Raw genomic sequence first — 19683 nt, forward strand, 5'->3', positions numbered from 1 at the left:
GTCCGATATTTAATGAACTCTGACGGGGGGGAAAAATACACGAAGAAGAAGAAACTAAATGACCCCCGCTCAGGTGAACTTGGACTCAACGCGCTGCAGACACATTGCTGTCTGAACATCTCGTCTCAGGTCATCTTCTGGTCCGACGTGTCGTTATCGTTGTGCGCACCGTTTGCCATCCAGTCACGAGCGGACGCAAGTCTTTGATTGAATCGTGGTTGAAGGTTGAAGGTTTCTCTCAGAGCGAGGGGGGGGATCAGCACTCTGCGTCCACGCTGTGCACGGTGACGGCCGCCTGCATGTGGTGCGTGTGCGCGTGGAGCGGGTGGTGGTGCGTGTGTGCGTGGCGGTACGGGTGGAACTTGTGGCTGAGTAGCGCCGCCGTCTGCGGGGGCGTGTCCAGGTCCATGTCGTCGTCGTGGTTACCCACGTCCACGCCGGCCGACAGCGGGTCGTTGTTGCCGGGCGGGTTCTCGCTGTCCTCCTGGGGGCTCATCGTGCTGTAACCTAATTGGACGCAAAAAATAAAAAATAAAATACAAAAACAAAGAGTTGGGAGTTAGTTCATGAAGACGCACAAAAACACGAATCTGAATCTGGTCCTTAAGTCAGCCAGTGAACGTATTTAACTACGTCGGGATTACACATATTATCAACTGGATGGGGACCACTCACCAAGTGCTTAGACCACTACATGTGATTAAAGCAGTGCATGTATACACCTTTTGAAACAACCGAGGTGTCTGCCCAGACTACACCACACAATAGTGGTACAAACATAGCTCCCTGGGTTTCATTTAACTTTTTAAATGTGTTAGCAAAAAAGCAAAACATATACCCTGATTCAGACATCAGGCTCCTCAATTGTGAGCTGTGGATGTTAAATTCATTCATAATTTCAATGAATGTTACACCCCCAGCCATTACCTTTCTTAACACTCTTTTACGCAGAACGTCTGGCAAAGCCTTTAAGCGGAAGACAGGCTTTGTGAACGACAACATCGCCAACAGAATCATTACAAGCATCTCGTTCTTCAAAAGATTATCCGTTGTTCCGATTGGGCCAGCTCAATCTCCCCGCCCCCTGCGTCCCCGTTGCCGGACCAACAGAGAACTTGTTGTCTCCAGAGGCTGACAAAAGATCAGACGCTCCTAGATTTCTCTTACTGAAAACATGCGGCTGGATAATGAGCACTCTGTTGTGATCCTAATGCAGCAGGAGGCCTTTGTGCCGCACCAAATCTAAATAAACCTGGGATGAATCCTTTCTGTCTTTGGTTCGTCCCCCGTCTCTTACGTCGTTTAATCATATGTGTTTGTTTTGTGTTGGCAGTAAGTTAAGGCAATTGTAATCGGAACAGATGGGAAACGAGGTCGGGGGAAGAATTGAGAAACAGCGAATCTGAGCAGTAAAAGTTCATGTTGAGGCATTAACTGTGAGGAGCTCTGGACTTTGGAGACCAGGGCTTTAATTCCATTTTAAGGACAACAAAGCCATTCTTAGGTCTTTACTCTACCAAGCAGTTTACCACTATACAGCTGCTCTCCTTAAAAAACTCTAAATTTGAAGACGGCAATACGCAGAGGGATGAAATCCTCCATCAAGCCTTAATTACCATGTAGCAAATAACCTTTTAAGCCTCAAGTCCTTCATTAATTATATTCAGGAAAAAATCAAGAGCGTTTCTGAAGATTAAGAATAAAATCTCCAGAGGCAAAACCAAATGATGTGGTAGTGATTGCGTAAGTGGGAGTTAAGTGAGTGTGACGGTCTGTCTTTTAAATACATGTGGCTATACTATACACTTATGGTGATGACGCAGAAAGAAGAGGAAAGGTGTGTGTGTGTGTGTGTGTGTGTGTGTGTCTGTGTGTGTGTGTGTGTGTGTATCTGTGTGTGTAGAGGTGGAACAGGCTATATGTCGTTTATTTCCAAGCAGCAATGGTTTTGATGCTCACTTGAAGAAACAAACTGCGAAAGACCGCAATCAAGTTCTGAGGAGGACAAAAGGAGAGGAAAAAAGGGAGGAAGAGAAGGAAGGAAAAAATCCTAAAAGGCTATGTAGGAGGTGAGAGAGGGAACACAGCTCTCCACTAGAGTGTAGCATAAGAGTCAACAATGAGTCCTTCCGGAGAGATCAGCAGGCAGCACGGCGTTGTGAACAATTAGCGACAAAGCTACACCTGAAGTGCATATGAGCTGGGTCGGAGCCCATTCTCACTTCATTAGAACGCATGCTGGCATCATGTGACAGCAAGACACAATCTACAGGAGCCCACATCACGCTGGATCTGAGAAGCGTGTTCCTCGTTTACAGCTCAAAAAGACAACTTGGCAAACCGACATACAAGGACACACCAAAGGACTCCATTCAGCACTCAGTGTCTGTCCCGAATGACTCACCTACATGTCTTACGTCAGTGTGAGCATGCGTGTGTGTGTGTGGGGCAGTTTGATACGTGCTGGCTGGAGGTGGGAGGACATTGACTGATGCAAGCAGAGCAGCAACTTGGAAAAACCTGCCCTCTCCTTCTCCGGCCCTTCACTTTCATCACACCTCTTTCACTCTCTCATATCATGGGTTATGCAATATGTGATAAAATTCCTTGCACCAGTTCTCTCCAATTTCTCATATATATGTAATGCAGTGGTGGCTGCTGGTCTTTCAAAGAGGGGAAGCTCATTTTCGGCCTACATCATATAAATTGTCAATTTATATATATATATATATATATGTAAATGATGCTCTCTGTTCCTTGCTCTGTGACCCTGTCATACCAACTAGCTGTCTTTTCCACTGACTTGACCAGTGTCCTCTCAATGGCCAGCAGAGCTAGGCTGCTTAAACGGCCTTGGCCCATTGTGTCTTTGGTGTAGGACTTGAGCCGCTTTAAACAGGGAAATGCGGGAATTATGTTAAACTGAAGCAAGGAATTGTGTGTATAAGTGTATGAAATGTACGATGAAAAATATCTAGCAATTTCGCCAAGCAAATATCAAGAAATAGGTTTCAGTTTGCCTTTCGACGCAAAATCCGCGATGGGACTGAGGACTAAGTCCATGCGAGGGGAGAGTGCGTTTACTTGCTATGTGGTCAACACTACGATGGGGTAATTCTGCACACAGTTTTACATTCATGCTTTGCTGCTCTGTCTTCCCAAATAACATTGATGTGAACCAGATACTCTGCTTCCAGTTCTTTCTCTCTCTTTCTCCCTCCACTTACTCACTCAATTGCCGTCACCACTCAGACCAACATCTCCTCCTCCCCCAGTGAACATCATCATCATCATCATCGTCGTCATCGTCAGTTATACAACAGAGTAATGGGGACCCTCAGCCTACGTACAGAGTTAACAGTGTCAGCTGCCATCTACCAACAGGCTCTCTTGGCCGGGATACAATTATGTGGAACATTAAATGCTTTTAGAAAAACAACCATAAGAGCTTGCAGCACTATAAAGTAGCTCTTTGTTGAGCTCGTTATGGTAATTCCATTGCACCAGTTCCTCTTTCTGGTATGGTGGTGATTCTTTTGTCTGGTTCCATGTGTATTCTAGTGCATGTGTGTCACAAACACAACACAAGTAATGGTCAAAGTATAGCACTTCTAGCTTGCTCAAATGAAAAGTGCATAATGTATTTAAAGGGTGTGGAGGACATTACATGCCTTCACATATGCATGTGCGTGAGTGTGTTACCATGGTCAGAGTGTGTGTGTGTGTGTGTGTGTGTGTGTGTGTGTGTGTGTGTGTGTGTGTGTGTGTGTGTGTGTGTGTGTGTTACCATGGTCACTCTCCGTCCCGGACCGGCCCCAGTACCTCCGCCGGCGCTCCGGGCTGTGTGTGTGTCTCTCGATGACCGCCGCCATGAAGCGTGTGTTGCTGACTGGGAGAGGAACGGAGGAGTCAGAACCCACGGCTAACACACCGTAGGCCATTGATTCTAGAAGAATCTTTTGTCATATTTGCTGAAATTCTTTTATCATCTTTACAGCAATAAATCAATCAAATGCTCTGATAAAAAAGGAAAGAGACTGGCTAAGACATCTGGCTGTCGCAGGCCTGTAATAAGCCGTCCGATTATTGATTTTGGCTCGAATGAGATGATTGTATGGCCTACCTATCTCTCTACCTTACCGGCTACCTGAGTGCACTCATTGTGCATGCCAGGAGTCTTCCACAAGGCTAGGCGCTTGTTTGTGGTTTTGGAGGGAGACCTGAAGGCTTGGCTACTTTCTAAATCACGGTGTGTGACGCGGACAGACGCTTGCCTCTTGGTTTTCCGTCGGTTTGACCGTGCGTGCCGGCGCTACTCACTGATTCCTCGGTCTTCATGGCTGTCCTCGTCGCGCTCATCCCTCTCGTTGTCTAGGTTGGACATTCTCACAGACATTTCTGGGAGACATTTTGGGGGGAGAAGAAGAGGCGTGAGCCATTTCCTACATCATCACACGCCTCCTCATGACACAGCACTTGATTACAGAAGGGGATGACCTCTAACCATGCAGTCAAGCAGGGTGCTGGGAAATTGCTGGGAATTTGAGCAGATCTTATTGAATCTCCCAGAGACCTCTTCTCCTAATCTGGATCCCATTAAGCCGCCCTGGACACATTAACCAGGAGTTGCATCTGGGCTTCCATTTGCTGTCGCACTGGTGTAGGCCATTAAACAGCAATTGAGCATTGAGCATTTAATGAATGGGGCCCGTTCGCAAGAGTGATAGTCAACACTATTATGGCATCAACAGTGCAGAAAGAGTGCGTATGTATAGTGGAAAGGGTTCCATTTTTGATATGTTGTTTATAATTGTATAAATGTTTGATCTATGACTAGGGGAGAACATCAAGCCTCCAGGAACATATGCGTGTGTTATTGTCCTATTGCCCATCTCCCATGCCTGCCAGTTCTGTGTCTTCAGTCCGGACCAAAGAACCAGAGGCATGACTGAAATATTCTTATAAATATTTGTTTGATCAATTCCAAGGACAATGTGAGATGAAAGTATTAAGGTGGCTCGCCGCTTTCATAACGGTTTGGAATATTTTTGTAACAAGGAAACAATTTAAAATATTACTTAAACATCTTTGCAATTTTTCTAAATTGTGTGCCGTTATCCCCTCTAGCTCAGTCTTTGGGTAATATAACCCATAGGTTTGTAAAAGGCAATAAATGAAACCTGCACAATGTAAGTTTTCTCACTAACAGCATCTAGTAGCTGGCTTTTGTACATTTACAGATACATATAGCAGGTTTAAATTATAAACTCAAACAGCTGGATAAAACATGGGTGTGGATGTGTGTGGATGTGTGTGCAGGTCCCCAGCAGCCCATGCTCACCTTGGGCGGCCAGCGGCGACATGTGCTGGTGGGACCGCCGATGGATCTGATGGCGGTAGCCGTAGACGGCCAGGACCAGCACCATGATGCAGCCCATGATACCGCCCGCCACCGGACCCACAGGGGCGCTCTTTATCATGTTCAGAGAGCTCATCTCCTCGTCTGAGAGAGAGAGAGAGAGAGAGAGAGAGAGAGAGAGAGAGAGAGAGAGAGAGAGAGAGAGAGAGAGAGAGAGAGAGAGAGAGAGAGAGAGAGAGAGAGAGAAGCAGCACAGAAAAACAACATGAGAACAAGAAAGCTCAAGAGAGAGCAACGGAGATAAAAACAGAAAGAACAGTGAGTGTTTATTAGAATGGGTCTAGGCGTCGGAGAAGAATCGTCACAGAGGCAAGTTTACGCCTCACTCACAATCGTACTGCCTCCACTCACCCATGAGCCCCAGGCTGTCCACGTAGGGACTCTTGGCCCCGACGATCCCCCCGAAGCACTCCTTCTGCAGGGCGCAGTAGGGCTTGTCCAGGTGGGTCTTTCCGTCGCTGTCCACCGTGCACCACTCGCAGTCCAACACTCCAAAACAGTCGCTGGGAACAAAATCCACGGTCTAATCTGATCCAGAAGGATATTGTGGAGATCCATTTGGTAGTGTGTGTATATATGCATACATACATACATGCATGCGTGTGTGCGTGTTACCTGCTAGTGTATCTCTGGCCACAGCGGGTGTTAATGCACTGAGGGAGGCTGTCATGGAGACCGGGGTCGATCACACTCATGCTGAGGGGCTCCTGTGTCATCTCACAGCTGGGGTTCCTGCAGACACACAAACACACACACACAAACGTACACACATACAATATTGTGAGTATACAATATTGTGAACAACAAAACCGCAGCAGAAATAAATGACCTGATTTGATTCAAAATTGAAAGTTTGACACTAAACTTCTCCAAAAGAGACCTAACAATGTGCCGCATGAGTTCAGTCTATGAAAGGAAGATAATGGTGGGCTTCTTCTGCCATCGCAGAACATGTCCTCATCAGAAAGACAATCTGTTGTCAGAAATGACAAATGTGGAAAGATGGAAAGACAATGAGGGAGATGGGTGACAAAGTGATGAGAAGACAGACCGACGGCTGGAGAAAAACTGAACTGGCAACATTGATGGAGACTGTTCTGAATAAAGAAAGAAAATCAAGCAATATTACACAAGAGGGTGTGATATAATATCAGTGATGCTTGCTTGGTTTTGCTTGCTTAGTGGCTCAGTGCAAAAGCCTCTTTCCGGACCGCATCGCTATGGTGCCAATAACGACAGTTAACGCACACCCTCAAGTGTAATACTGTGAAAATACCACAGTTACCAACAAATACAATATATTATCAAAATAAAATACATATCAACTCTCAAAATAAATCTCAAATGTTTGCTGTATCTCAGTTTCCCGGGATAAACATGGCGTTTGGACAGATTTGGCTAGTGTGTATTGTTGAGCAAGTAGAATGCCCTCAGGATGTTTTGATCACCTTCTAAAAAGTCTAGTTGACCAATATGGTTGCTCTGTCGGAACTACAAGTGATATAATGAAAGCTTGACTGCAGGTGGAACACTGCAGCACTAAACACCCCCAGGTTGTGACCTGTGACCTGTGACCTGTACGGACCTGTTTTCAGCAAAGGTGAGGTTGCCGGTGCACTCGTTGACCTCCAGGGGGCACTCACACGGGCACTCGCATTCATTCTGCTCCATCCTAAAGCCGCAACATAGACATTGGCGGTGGAGTCAGAAAATACACCACAAAATAAAGGGCATGGCCTCCAATGGCTATTCATTATACCAAAATGCACATCATTCATCTTGCTCTAGTTTACTGTCAACCGTTTTAGTGGCCAACTCTAAATGTGTCGGATGGGATTTAAATTAGAAGTTTAGCCTGTATGAAAACTTAGTGTGTGAGTGTGTGTATAAATGTGTGTGTGTTTGTTTGTGTGTGTGTATGAATGAGTCTGAGAGTGTTTGTGTGCCTGAGGCAGACCTGTGGCAGTTCAGACAGAGGCGGTCCACCGTGCTGCAGGCGCAGAAGGCCAGCGAGTCGCACGTCTCGTTGACGATGCCGGCAAAGGCGTTGGTGCCCGGGATTCTGGTCAGCCGGTACTTTGAACAATGGCTGCCGTGGACCAAGTTGGTCAAGTCACCCTGATGGGAGACAGGACAGTGAAAACAGAGCCAGGGAAATCGTGGTACGAGAGGGAAAATTATACAAAAAAATAATGTAGTGTAATGATGGGAAATGGCCACAAGGTGGGGCCATAGCACTGTAAGAAGTACAGAGCACTTGCTCCATTTGTTGAATTGTTGATAGTATAAGAAGGTATGTGCCTATCAGACTAGTGTGTGCATGTCTGTGTGTCTGTCTGTCTGTGTGTCTGTGTGAGCGTGTGTGCGTGCGTGCGTGTGTTTACCACGATGCTGGTGTTGAACTTGTAGAAGCGCTGCACGGTGCGGTCGCTGAAGCTGTTACACAGGTTTTTCTTGACGAAGTTGGGGTGGTTGAGGATGTCATTAGCCACCAGCGGCTCCTGTAGCGCCACACAGACAGAGGAGAAGGAACAAGGGAGGTTGACCAGATGTTACTTTGGGCGTCTGTATTGCACAATAGAGACGGGTAAAGACTCCTTCTGTCGCCCAGTCCAGGGTCCTGCTTCACTCCCTCACTGATCATCTAGATTTCACTTAGTTTTTAGCGCCTTCGTAGTATTTTGTTGTTTTTCCTTTGTTCCATATTTAAAGAGTGAGAGACTGGCATTGAAAGAATTAGAGTGTTTGTTTATCCCGCTGATTGAACGTTATCGTCAACTTCTGTGACAAAGTGTGTTTGTTTAAGTGTTGACATTCCCTCACTCGTGTTTAGTTATTGCTATATGAGAGAATGGGGCCTGCGTGTGTTTGTGCTCATGGTGTGTGTGTGTGTGTGTGTGTGTGTGTGTGTGTGTGTGTGTGTGTGTGTGTGTGTGTGTGTGTGTGTGTGTGTGTCAAGTCAACATACGCACACGTGTGTGTTGACTTTTTGTCTGTGTAAATGTTGAATTGTATTTCCGTGTAAACGACCGTAGAAATGATGGATTTACTGTGTTTACAACTCAAATGACTCAATATATTAACAACCACTTACAGACTGTACCCACGCACTGACGCCCTGCGTGACCGATTCAGCAGGACCTCACTTATACAAGTAAACATATAACAAAATGAACAAAGGAAAAACCAACAAAGAGAAAGAGAAAGGGAAAGGGAACGAGAAAGAGGGATAGAGACAGGGGGACAGAGAGAGAGAGCGAGCCCAGACTGAACGGATGGCCCGAGAGCTTTTGGACACCTTGCTCTCTGCAGACAGAGACTGGGACAGAGAGAGGAAGACAGACAGAGAGAGGAAGACAGACAGAGAGAGGAAGACAGACAGAGAGAGGAAGACAGACAGAGAGGAAGACAGACGGAGAGCGCTACCTTGTGAGTGATGTGCTGCTGCTCGGCCGGAGCGTGACCCTTGGGGTCAATAAGGGTGGGGTGGGCGACCAGGTATCCACGATCCTCCATGATGAAGCACCTGCAAGCAGCAAGCAGGTACACACACATATTCATCACAACACTCATATTCATCACAACACACATATTCACACACAAACACTCATATTCATCACAACGCTCATATTCATCACAACACTCATATTCATCACAACACTCATATTCATCACAACACTCATATTCACACACAAACACTCATATTCATCACAACACTCATATTCACACACAAACACTCATATTCACACACAAACACTCATATTCATCACAACACTCATATTCACACACAAACACTCATATTCATCACAACACTCATATTCACACACAAACACTCATATTCATCACAACGCTCATATTCATCACAACACTCATATTCATCACAACACTCATATTCACACACAAACACTCATATTCACACACAAACACTCATATTCATCACAACACTCATATTCACACACAAACACTCATATTCATCACAACACTCATATTCACACACAAACACTCATATTCATCACAACGCTCATATTCATCACAACACTCATATTCATCACAACACTCATATTCACACACAAACACTCATATTCACACACAAACACTCATATTCATCACAACACTCATATTCACACACAAACACTCATATTCATCACAAGACTCATATTCATCACAACACTCATATTCATCACAACACTCATATTCACACACAAACACTCATATTCATCACAAGACTCATATTCATCACAACACTCATATTCATCACAAGACTCATATTCATCACAACACTCATATTCACACACAAACACTCATACACAAACACTCATATTCACACACAAACACTCATACACAAACACTCTGGGTTCCACTGCTGTCAAAACACTCAGAGTCCTGCTCCGTTCATGCTGCTCTGCCCCAGACGCCTGCCAAATACTGAACTATTGTTCACACTGATCCTCTGCCTCTACTCCTCCAAATACTAAAACGCCCCACTTCACCACCACCACCAACCCCCACTACTCTCTCTCTGCACTAATCCTGATTAATACAGCCCCTGGACACTCGCACAAAGACACAGTGAGGGGTTGAAGAAAAAAATAAGAAAAAAAGAGCGTGAGAGAAGGATGAATGAGAGAGCGGAGATTAGACGGGTTTTCAAAAGGACTTGGAGTTTGGTTGGGTAGTCTAGAACATGGAGCTCTGCTAGGAAGCTCAGTGCTCCCTTCACTCCCTCCTCTCCTTTTCTCCTCCACTCCCCTTCAACTCCCTCCTCTCCTTCTTTTCTTCCTTTGTTTTAATTTCTTCTTTAACCCACAAAAAGGAAAAGAAGAGGAAGATAAGAGGATGAGGAAGAGGAGGAGGAGGAGGATAGAGATGAGAGGCCACCCACCTAATCTTGTTCCCCTTGTCCTGGTTGCAGATGGGCAGCAGGTCCAGAAGGACCTTGTAGAAGTATCGCAGGGTGAAGTCTATGCCCATCACCGCCACTGCGTAGCCAGACGCCATGTTGGAGCTGAGGAGAGGAAGAGGAGTCACGTGATATGGTGATTATCACACATGACAGCTCTGGATTGAAAACAAATCGGTATCATCATCATGTAGCACTCCGAAGCCTCAGGGCCAAAACCCAGGGGATGATCAAAAATGTCCCCCAAGCAGTCAGGCTCCTGGAGAAATCCACTACCCCCAAACCAACACACTACACAAACACATTATTCAAATACAGATTTCTGTCATTTGCACATTGTCATTTCTGTCATCTGAACATTTTTGCACTACAATCAACAGTGGCTGGTACAACTACCACTTCTGCTGCTTATTTTTCCATACTTTTATTTTTCACTATGGTATTTACTTTATCTTGTATTGCTGCTGTGATGTTGAGGTGTATGAGGAACCAAGCCTAAGAATTGTACTCTTGTGTACTTAAAATAAGATGTAATAAAGGTTATTCTGATTCTCCTACTTTCTTGTGAATCCAATTCAGTGTTTTCACCAGTGACACCTCCAAAATGCAATGGGTAAAAAGAACACTTTAAAAGTTTTGATTTAATTGAGTTTGTGTGTGTGTGTATTCTGTGTGTGTGTGTGTGTGTGTGTGTGTGTATTCTGTGTATTCTGTGTGTGTGTGTGTGTGTGTGTGTGTGTGTGTGTGTGTGTGTGTGTGTGTGTGCTAGCTCACCTGGAGGCGTGTATGGTGTGACTGATGGTGACCACGTAGCCGGCCCCGCCCACGTCCAGGTAGGGCCCTGTGAAGGTGACCAGGCCCGGGTTGGCCACAGCGTGCTGGTACCTACAGACACAAGCCCTCCGTGGTCAGGACGTCCTCCACATGCAATCCGTTACACCGTCTCCCCATTGAGGCACGTGTTGAGAGCCAGAGCCAATGGAAATACTATATCTACACCATACAGATCACTACTAATACTATACTAAATGATATAGGAAATAAAATGATTGTATCAAGTGACAATCATTCTTGGAAACAATTCTACTTACGACACTTAACGATTACTATAAAGTTATGGTTAACAGCTAAATTCTACAATCATATGGAATAAAGCTAACACTAAAGATAACACAAGAAACATAACACTTAATCCATTATAACCATTACATTAAGGTCATGGTCAACAGCACACCTCATCAAGCAGACAACAAAAACATAGCGGTGGCCTGCTGTTCAGGGAAAGAGTCTTTCTGTGCAGATAGATGCAAAGGGAGGGCCGAACACTAAACCAGAGGATTCTCTGCATTCCTGCTTCCATTGATCCCCAAAGTAGCCCCAACACACACACACACACACACACACACACACACACACACACACACACACACACACACACACACACACACACACACACCATTGTCTCCGGGCGGGGTCGAAGGCTTTGTCCATCAGGGACCCGGGGAAGATCCGCAGCACCCCGTTGGGTGTTGCTATGTAACGCCGCACAATGTAGCAGTTGAGGCTGCTCATCTCCATTAGCGTCATCCACTCGTCGGTCACGTGACTGGTCGCCATCACCTCGTTCCTGACAGAAGACTGGAGCCGCCGTGGGAGAAGGAGGAGGGGGAGGAGGAGGAGGAGGAGGAGGAGGGGGGGGTGGAGGAGAAGGAGGAGGAGGAGGAGGAGGAGAAGGAGGAGGAGGAGGAGGAGGAGGAGGAGGAGGGGGTGGAGGAGGAGGAGGGGGAGGAGGAGGAGGAGGAGGGGGAGGAGAGGGAGGAGGAGGGGGTGGAGGAGGAGGAGGAGGAGGAGGAGGAGGAGGAGGAAGAGGGGGGGGTGGAGGAGAAGGAGGAGGAGGAGGAGGAGGAGAAGGAGGAGGAGGAGGAGGAGGAGGAGGAGGAGGGGGTGGAGGAGGAGGAGGGGGAGGAGGAGGAGGAGGAGGGGGAGGAGAGGGAGGAGGAGGGGGTGGAGGAGGAGGAGGGGGGGGAGGAGGAGGAGGGGGAGGAGAGGGAGGAGGAGGGGGTGGAGGAGGAGGAGGGGGAGGAGAGGGAGGAGGAGGGGGTGGAGGAGGAGGAGGGGGGGGAGGAGGAGGAGGGGGAGGAGAAGGAGGGGGAGGGGGTGGAGGAGGAGGAGGAGGGGGTGGAGGAGGAGGAGGAGGGGGTGGAGGAGGAGGAGGAGGGGGTGGAGGAGGAGGGGGGGAGGAGGAGGAGGGGGAAGGGAAGAAGAAAAGCAGAAAAAAATTAAGGAGAAAGTTTGGTACTGCATATGGTAACCTTATGGAAACCTTCTTACTCCCAAAAGTGTCACACTACAAGTCAGGCTGATGTTTCGTCAAACACAAACGAAGTGCAGCAATGGCACGGCTCTTATTGCACGCTCATGTCTTTATGATGACGTCATGGCACCGCTGCAGTGAGTGGCAGGCAGGTCGTTTACTCATGATTAAGCAGGTGTCCACCCAAAGAGACAGAATGGGAAAATAAAAGTCCTCATCCCTGCACCTCCCCGGCAGGCTGCTTTCACAGCGGCTTAGCGCCTTCAAAGGAGGTGGGAAGGTCACTGGAACGGAGGGAAGGGGGGCGGGGGCTTCCATTAAGGCCCTGTCCACACGGGCCAAAACAATCTTTTCTCCTCCGTTTTCCTTGGCAGCATTTCAGGAATTTCTCCGTAAAGACTCATTGCAAAAACGCATCTAGCTGTAGAAACACTGTGGTACATAAGACTTGTGCGTTTTTACACAAAAATGGTTTCCCGGTGGACTAAGACTAGGAAGCAAAGCAAGGAGCCGGTGGGGGAGGGGGTCATAGTGGAGCCTCAACGGACCCTAGAGCCCACAACACGCCAGCCCCTACCGGGTCTTCCACCACTGGCTGACACACAAGGCAAGAGGGAGAATGCACTGGGACTGCCAAAAGAATCGACATGGGGCGTGTGTGTGTGTACTCTCTGTATGTTATCATGCGTCTATAGTGTCTGGATATATACCCTGTGTTTGAATGAATGCCTTGGGTCTGTCCATGTGTGCATGTCTCTCGTCTGTATGAAGTGTGCACGCATGCATGCCTGCCTGTGTGCGTGCATGCGTGCGTGCATGCGTGCGTGCGCGCGTTCGTGCGTACCTTGAGGCCCGGGTTGGCTATGAGGCGGGTGTTGTCGCTCAGGTAGGCTGTGTAGTGCTCCACCATGCGCTTGGTCTCTGGCTGACTCAGGTGCTCATATGGGGACGAGAAGCTGCCTGCCGCCAGCATCACCGTAGGAGACTCTGGGGGCGGGGGAGGGAGGGAGAGACAGGGAGCGTGAGACACGTACAGTATATTTATATGAGATGGTGATGCATCAAATTGGGATATATGACGAATGTGGAAATACTGTGGTGGAAATGACAACGTGGCACTTGTTACTGTGTTTGTGTGTGCGTGCATGGGTGTGCGTTTATGTCTGGTAGAGAGAGAGCGCAGGAGAACAGGTGAATGAACTAGTGTTCATGCCAGTGTTTAATGCTATCTGGATAAAGGCAACATATTTGAAATGCATCAAAACTCCAGGTTTACGATACAACATGTAGAGGGACAACTGAAGCCCGTTCCCAATGAACGCAAGATTCATGATTTGTCAGATTGTCCCATTGCTTGTGCTCTGTCGTCTGGTGCATGTGTGTCTGTGTGAGTGTGTGTTTGTGTGTGTGTGTGTGTGTATACATGTGTGTGCGTGCGCAGGCTGTGGCGGTCATACCGACGGTGGCCAGCTGTCTGAAGTGCAGGCAGGAGCTGGGCTGGCCCAGCAGGTCCAGCCGGTGGTAGAGCAGCTTGGAGCTGGGGGCCGTGTTCAGGTTCTTCAGCTGCTTGACGGGGACCTCCGGCTGAACGTACACGATGCACAGGATGAACGACGTGTCCTGCACCTGCAGAGTGGCACACACACCCGGGTCAGAGCGGATTGTTCTGGGTGTATGAATGTTGCATCTTATATAGTATCCATATATGGCTTGGAGCTTGTTGGCATGACTAAATCTTTTGGAACACTGGCACTTAGGACCTGGGAAACGGCTCAGAGAAACCAATTAACTCCATCACGCCATTGGTCTACCTAGCCGTACCGTAAAAATATAAATAGAAAGCACGACGGCTGCTGAACTCATGAAATGTCAAAAGCGCTTCCATGTTGGCTTACAGTGGACCAGCTAAATTAAGAGTGATAGTTAGGCTTGTGCCAAAACACAGAAATGTCAAAAATAATTCAGGACCTGCCATTTGTCTCATAAACTTAACGTCCGGGCTAGTGGCCGGACAAACAGGTCATGGAGGTTTTCTAACAGTTGGGTGTGACAGAACACGTTAGGTCTTAACCAAAGCCAGAGTTGTGTTTCAGGGTGGAGATGGACCTGGGGGAAGCAAAGACTTTTGCTCCAGTGTTGTACAAATACTATTTAGTAAGAGGAAAATAAAAGGTGGACACTAGATCACCGCCAGTGATCACCAGCAGATGTAATGCTTAATGAGCCATTGCAATTCAACTGACATGAGACAAGCTAGGGCTTGCCAAGCTTGGAACTTGTACTTGGTGGTGGAACAATAGGGCCTCTATTACTTTGAGGCAGGTTAGTCTTGTCGCTAGTGGAAACTCAAAGGCTAGACGTGCTACACACACATATGCTACACACACCCGAGGCACACACGACAGCCCACCTGCATGCGAGAATAGTTTTTTATTTGCACGAGAGTGCCCGCGTCTAGCTTAGAACCTTTTTCCTTTGGGCTCGCTGGCTGCCACAGTGTGACACTGTGTCAGCCAGCCAGCTAGTCTCATGGTGGACCCCCGAGCCCACTCCGTACCAGCTTCCATGCGTAGCTGACGTTGTAGGCCTCCTTCCTGGGGTTCCTCAGCCGGCTGGTGTGCCAGGACAGAGACGAGTTGACCGGCACCGCGATCACCTGACTGCCAAGAGGCAGGCTGGGAACACGTTCACAACAGTTAGGCTTTCCACCCCAACGACTTCAGATGAGCATGGTGTGACGTAGAGATATATTTGGATATTTGCTGTATCCAATGATAAACAACCATAAACTCAAATGTTTTAAGGGAATGTGAGTGGTATGCAGAGCGAGCAAACAAGGGATCCCGTTCCTGTGACGACTACAGCGTTCCTCTCTCCCACGGCTAGCTCACCTGAGGATGTTTTGCCGCACGGCGTGGAAGCCCGGGATGTTCTCGTAGTGGATGATGTCCGTGTGCAGCGGGGGCTCAGACATCAGGTAGGGCCGCGCCAGCGACGGGTGCATCAGGGTGTAGCCTGAGGGGTCAATCAGTACTGTTACAATAACAGGGTGTAGCCTGAGGGGTCAATCAGTACTGTTACAATAACAGGGTGTAGCCTGAGGGGTCAATCAGTACTGTTACAATAACAGGGTGTAGCCTGAGGGGTCAATCAGTACTGTTACAATAACAGGGTGTAGCCTGAGGGGTCAATCAGTACTGTTACAATAACAGGGTGTAGCCTGAGGGGTCAATCAGTACTGTTACAATAACAGGGTGTAGCCTGAGGGGTCAATCAGTACTGTTACAATAACAGGGTGTAGCCTGAGGGGTCAATCAGTACTGTTACAATAACAGGGTGTAGCCTGAGGGGTCAATCAGTACTGTTACAATAACAGGGTGTAGCCTGAGGGGTCAATCAGTACTGTTACAATAACAGGGTGTAGCCTGAGGGGTCAATCAGTACTGTTACAATAACAGGGTGTAGCCTGAGGGGTCAATCAGTACTGTTACAATAACAGGGTGTAGCCTGAGGGGTCAATCAGTACTGTTACAATAACAGGGTGTAGCCTGAGGGGTCAATCAGTACTGTTACAATAACAGGGTGTAGCCTGAGGGGTCAATCAGTACTGTTACAATAACAGGGTGTAGCCTGAGGGGTCAATCAGTACTGTTACAATAACAGGGTGTAGCCTGAGGGGTCAATCAGTACTGTTACAATAACAGGGTGTCAATAACAGGGTGTCAATCAGTACTGTTACAATAACAGGGTGTAGCACGAGGCCGGCCAATAGCCCTGAAGACAGCAACTAAGCCTTTTGTCTACAGGAGATAGATGTGTGTGTGTGTGTGTCATGAGCGTGTGTGTGTCATGAGCGTGTATGTGTTTGTGTCACTTAAGGGTAACATATATTCCCATTCTCTAAAAAGCATCATCTATCCACTCATCCGTCTATCATCCACCTGCAGTACCACACTGTGACACTGGTATTGGACTGTGATTGGCTATCCTTCAAAAATCAATGATCAGCATATTAAGACAACAGCATATTAAATGGTAATGTTGAATATTGAAAAGAATTAGATTAAAATGATATATGGGCTCGAAATGAAGGTGTGCTCTGTGCGTTTTGCCCCTAAAATTGATATTGGTCAGTCAATCAACATAGCAAAAAAAAAAAAAAAAGTATATAAATGCTATGGAAATGATCAAAAATGCTTCTGAAACGTGTTACACAGAGGCAAAAAGGCCCTTTAAGTCCAGTTCCTACCCAGATAGAGAGATAGATAGAGAGATAGAGCTAGATATATATATCTCGATATATTGATAGATAGATATCTCGATAGATAGATATCTCTAGAGAGATAGAGCGATAGACATGAAATGAGATGTGCAATGAAGGGCGTCTTGCTGTTAGTCCATTCATTAGTGTCACAAAGCAGCCAAATGGAAAGAGAAAATGGGGTAAGCACTCTTCAGATTGCTCTTCTGTACGCTAGTCGTAGCAATCTGCAGCCTCCTACCATTCCCACAGACATATATACAGAAACACTCACACACTCAAGACATTGGCTTTGCCTAAAGGCTAATTACCAGCAAGCTGTTCCAAAGTCGCCCTAATGACTTTAATTGGAGATGTTATTCACTGCTGCACTAATAAGAGCAGCACCATAACAAGCTGCCATTTTACGCCACACTGATGATAGCTCTGAGGCGTGTGTGTGCTTGTTTAGTGTGTGTGTGTGTGCGTGTTTCTGAGTGTGTGTGTGTGGTTGTGCGCTGGCATGCATCCTTGTGTCCGACCTTTGTCGTCGATGAGGAAGGTGTAGGAGGCCAGGGAGTCCTGGTAGTAGGTGACGTCCTCCAGGATGTAGGCCAGGTTGACGTCCACCCCCACCACGCCCAGGAGCAGGTTACCGAAGTAGCAGGGCCGGCTCACGGTCATGATGAACCCTGCACACACAGGACGGCCATGAGTCACATGCAGCGCTCCAGGCACAGCTGGGAGACGCTTTTTCTGAAATGTGACATTTCCTTCTTTGCTCATTCCTGCTCGTTCATCCAAGTTCGAGTCACGTTTAAGACAAGGCAAGTCACCGGCAATCTACAACATCAAACTAGCATCACGCTATCCCTACAGCCTGACAGCTCAGAGACACATTGGATCTAGCTCCGAAGAAAAACATGTGCCGGTTGCTAACATTTCAACGGCGTCTTCCAACACCCAGACACAACCGCTCTGGCCGTCAGCTCCCTCTCTCATGTTACGTGTTTGGTGCGTTTCTGGCACATCTGGGTGCCGCGCAGGCGTGTCCTACCGTCTCCCAGGGGGTCGGCGTAGGGCAGGCTGAAGCGGGCCAGGTCCATCATGCGGTTGGGCAGGTTGATGTAGAAGCGGCCCACCGAGGTCTCCAGGTTGCTGAGCTGGTTCAGGACCATCATGCTGCCCTTCACCACCGGCAGCGCCGAGGAGGAGGAGCGGTCCCGCTCGCGTTCCCGATCCACCCCGCGGTCCACGCCATGGTCCACGCCGCGGTCCACGCCGCGGTCCACGCCGCGGTCCACCCCGTATTTGATGGAGTTCTGCTCTGCCAGGTCCCTGAGGAAGGCCAACTCCTTCAGCCCTGTTACACCCTCTGAGAGAGAGAAGAGAGAGAGAGAGAGAGAGAGAGACAGAGAGAGAGACAGGGACAGAGAGACAGAGACAGAGAGAGAGAGACAGAGAGAGAGAGAGAGACAGAGAGAGCTCAGATGAGTACAAGTTGCCCCTGAGTTGTGTTTTGAGTTTTGTTATTGAAGTGGATTAACTCAGAATGGGACAATGAAAGGTGGATCAGATCTCTTCTGTCCCTGTACAACACTCCTTGCATGGTGTTCATCATTCAAACACAGCGATCACCAAACTTTGTACCAGGCAGGGAGTTGGCCTCTGCGGGCCCAGAGGTCATCATAGAGGACGGGGGACAGAATGAGCATCTGGCCCCTTTAAGCAGCTGTTCAACTGGAACGTTCTGCAGCCCATCGGGACCCAGAGATTAACAAGAGCCTGCCAATATTCAATCAGTCGTTGGCTTAGTGTTGAACCAGGCTGTGAAGCCAGGGTTCGCTGCACTGTTGATCACGGTTGTGAGGCAACACACCTCAAAGTCATTCCATCTCATTTCATTACAGGTTTTTTTTTTGGGGGACGTTTTATCGCCGGCATCCCAATTGTACAACGAACAACAATGACAAGCAACAAAAATGTTTAAATTAGGATACATGTGTGGTAATTTAAAACACCAACTAGGATATGTAAAGCATCATGCAACAGGGGGTAAGTATAGTACAAAGCTGTGAGTATTCTGTTAAATATATATAAACTTGGCAGACAGATTGTGTGAGCTATTTTACTGGACAAGGAAGTTGACATCGTAAAAGGAGATGAGAAATAGGGCAGGCACACACGCACAGACACGTCTGTTTATCTTGACCTAAAATAACTGAAACACACTCAAAGTGGTCTGTTTCCCTGTTACGAATATATAATTATGAATCCCTCATGCAAATAAACTTGAAGCACCACAGATTGCGCTATGCTTTTCATTACAGGTCTCTTGACACACACACACACACACACACACACACACACACACACACACACACACACACACACACACACACACACACACACACACACACACACACACACACACACACACCACCCTTTGAAGTCGTTTGGCCTTTTAGATGTTTCTCATTTCCATTTCCCTAATGCAAAAATGTTTTGTATTAATACTAGATTGTGTATGTGCATACACACATGTTTTCTATGGTGTGTGCGTGCATGACGTGTGTGTTGAAACTGATGACAAGGAGACTACAAAGAGGCAAGGAGCAGCACACGAAAACCCAACCGCACACACACACACACACACACACACACACACACACACACACACACACACACGCACACACACGAGTGTCTAACAACAGGAGAATTAGCTCACAGCATTCAACACTGTTTTGCGGTGTACGGATTTACGAAGCGTCAACAGATACAGGCATGAATACGTTCTGTTTGGATAGTTC

At 47.5% G+C, this 19683-nt stretch overlaps 1 protein-coding gene across 1 annotated transcript in view; it reads right to left on the reverse strand.

Annotated features, from left to right (window-relative positions):
• Nucleotides 1-256: 256 nt before the first annotated feature.
• Nucleotides 257-19683, reverse strand: part of cachd1 (cache domain containing 1) — a gene marked incomplete at its 3' end in the record, with an annotated part of 70645 nt that continues 51218 nt past the window's right edge. The window contains exons 9-27 of the mRNA XM_084472739.1: nucleotides 17931-18248; nucleotides 17416-17565; nucleotides 15525-15648; nucleotides 15191-15308; nucleotides 14091-14259; nucleotides 13478-13620; nucleotides 11776-11957; nucleotides 11094-11204; nucleotides 10302-10424; nucleotides 8846-8945; nucleotides 7804-7920; nucleotides 7377-7537; nucleotides 7005-7091; nucleotides 6035-6151; nucleotides 5771-5922; nucleotides 5342-5503; nucleotides 4321-4398; nucleotides 3788-3889; nucleotides 257-507 (exon numbers count right to left, since the gene is read on the reverse strand). Coding sequence (XP_084328865.1) covers nucleotides 257-507; nucleotides 3788-3889; nucleotides 4321-4398; nucleotides 5342-5503; nucleotides 5771-5922; nucleotides 6035-6151; nucleotides 7005-7091; nucleotides 7377-7537; nucleotides 7804-7920; nucleotides 8846-8945; nucleotides 10302-10424; nucleotides 11094-11204; nucleotides 11776-11957; nucleotides 13478-13620; nucleotides 14091-14259; nucleotides 15191-15308; nucleotides 15525-15648; nucleotides 17416-17565; nucleotides 17931-18248 — 2765 coding nt within the window. The remainder of the gene's footprint in view (nucleotides 508-3787; nucleotides 3890-4320; nucleotides 4399-5341; nucleotides 5504-5770; nucleotides 5923-6034; nucleotides 6152-7004; nucleotides 7092-7376; nucleotides 7538-7803; nucleotides 7921-8845; nucleotides 8946-10301; nucleotides 10425-11093; nucleotides 11205-11775; nucleotides 11958-13477; nucleotides 13621-14090; nucleotides 14260-15190; nucleotides 15309-15524; nucleotides 15649-17415; nucleotides 17566-17930; nucleotides 18249-19683) is intronic.

This window comes from Micromesistius poutassou (assembly GCF_964030765.1).
Source record: "Micromesistius poutassou genome assembly, chromosome: 9".
In the NCBI taxonomy this organism is placed as follows: domain Eukaryota; kingdom Metazoa; phylum Chordata; class Actinopteri; order Gadiformes; family Gadidae; genus Micromesistius; species Micromesistius poutassou.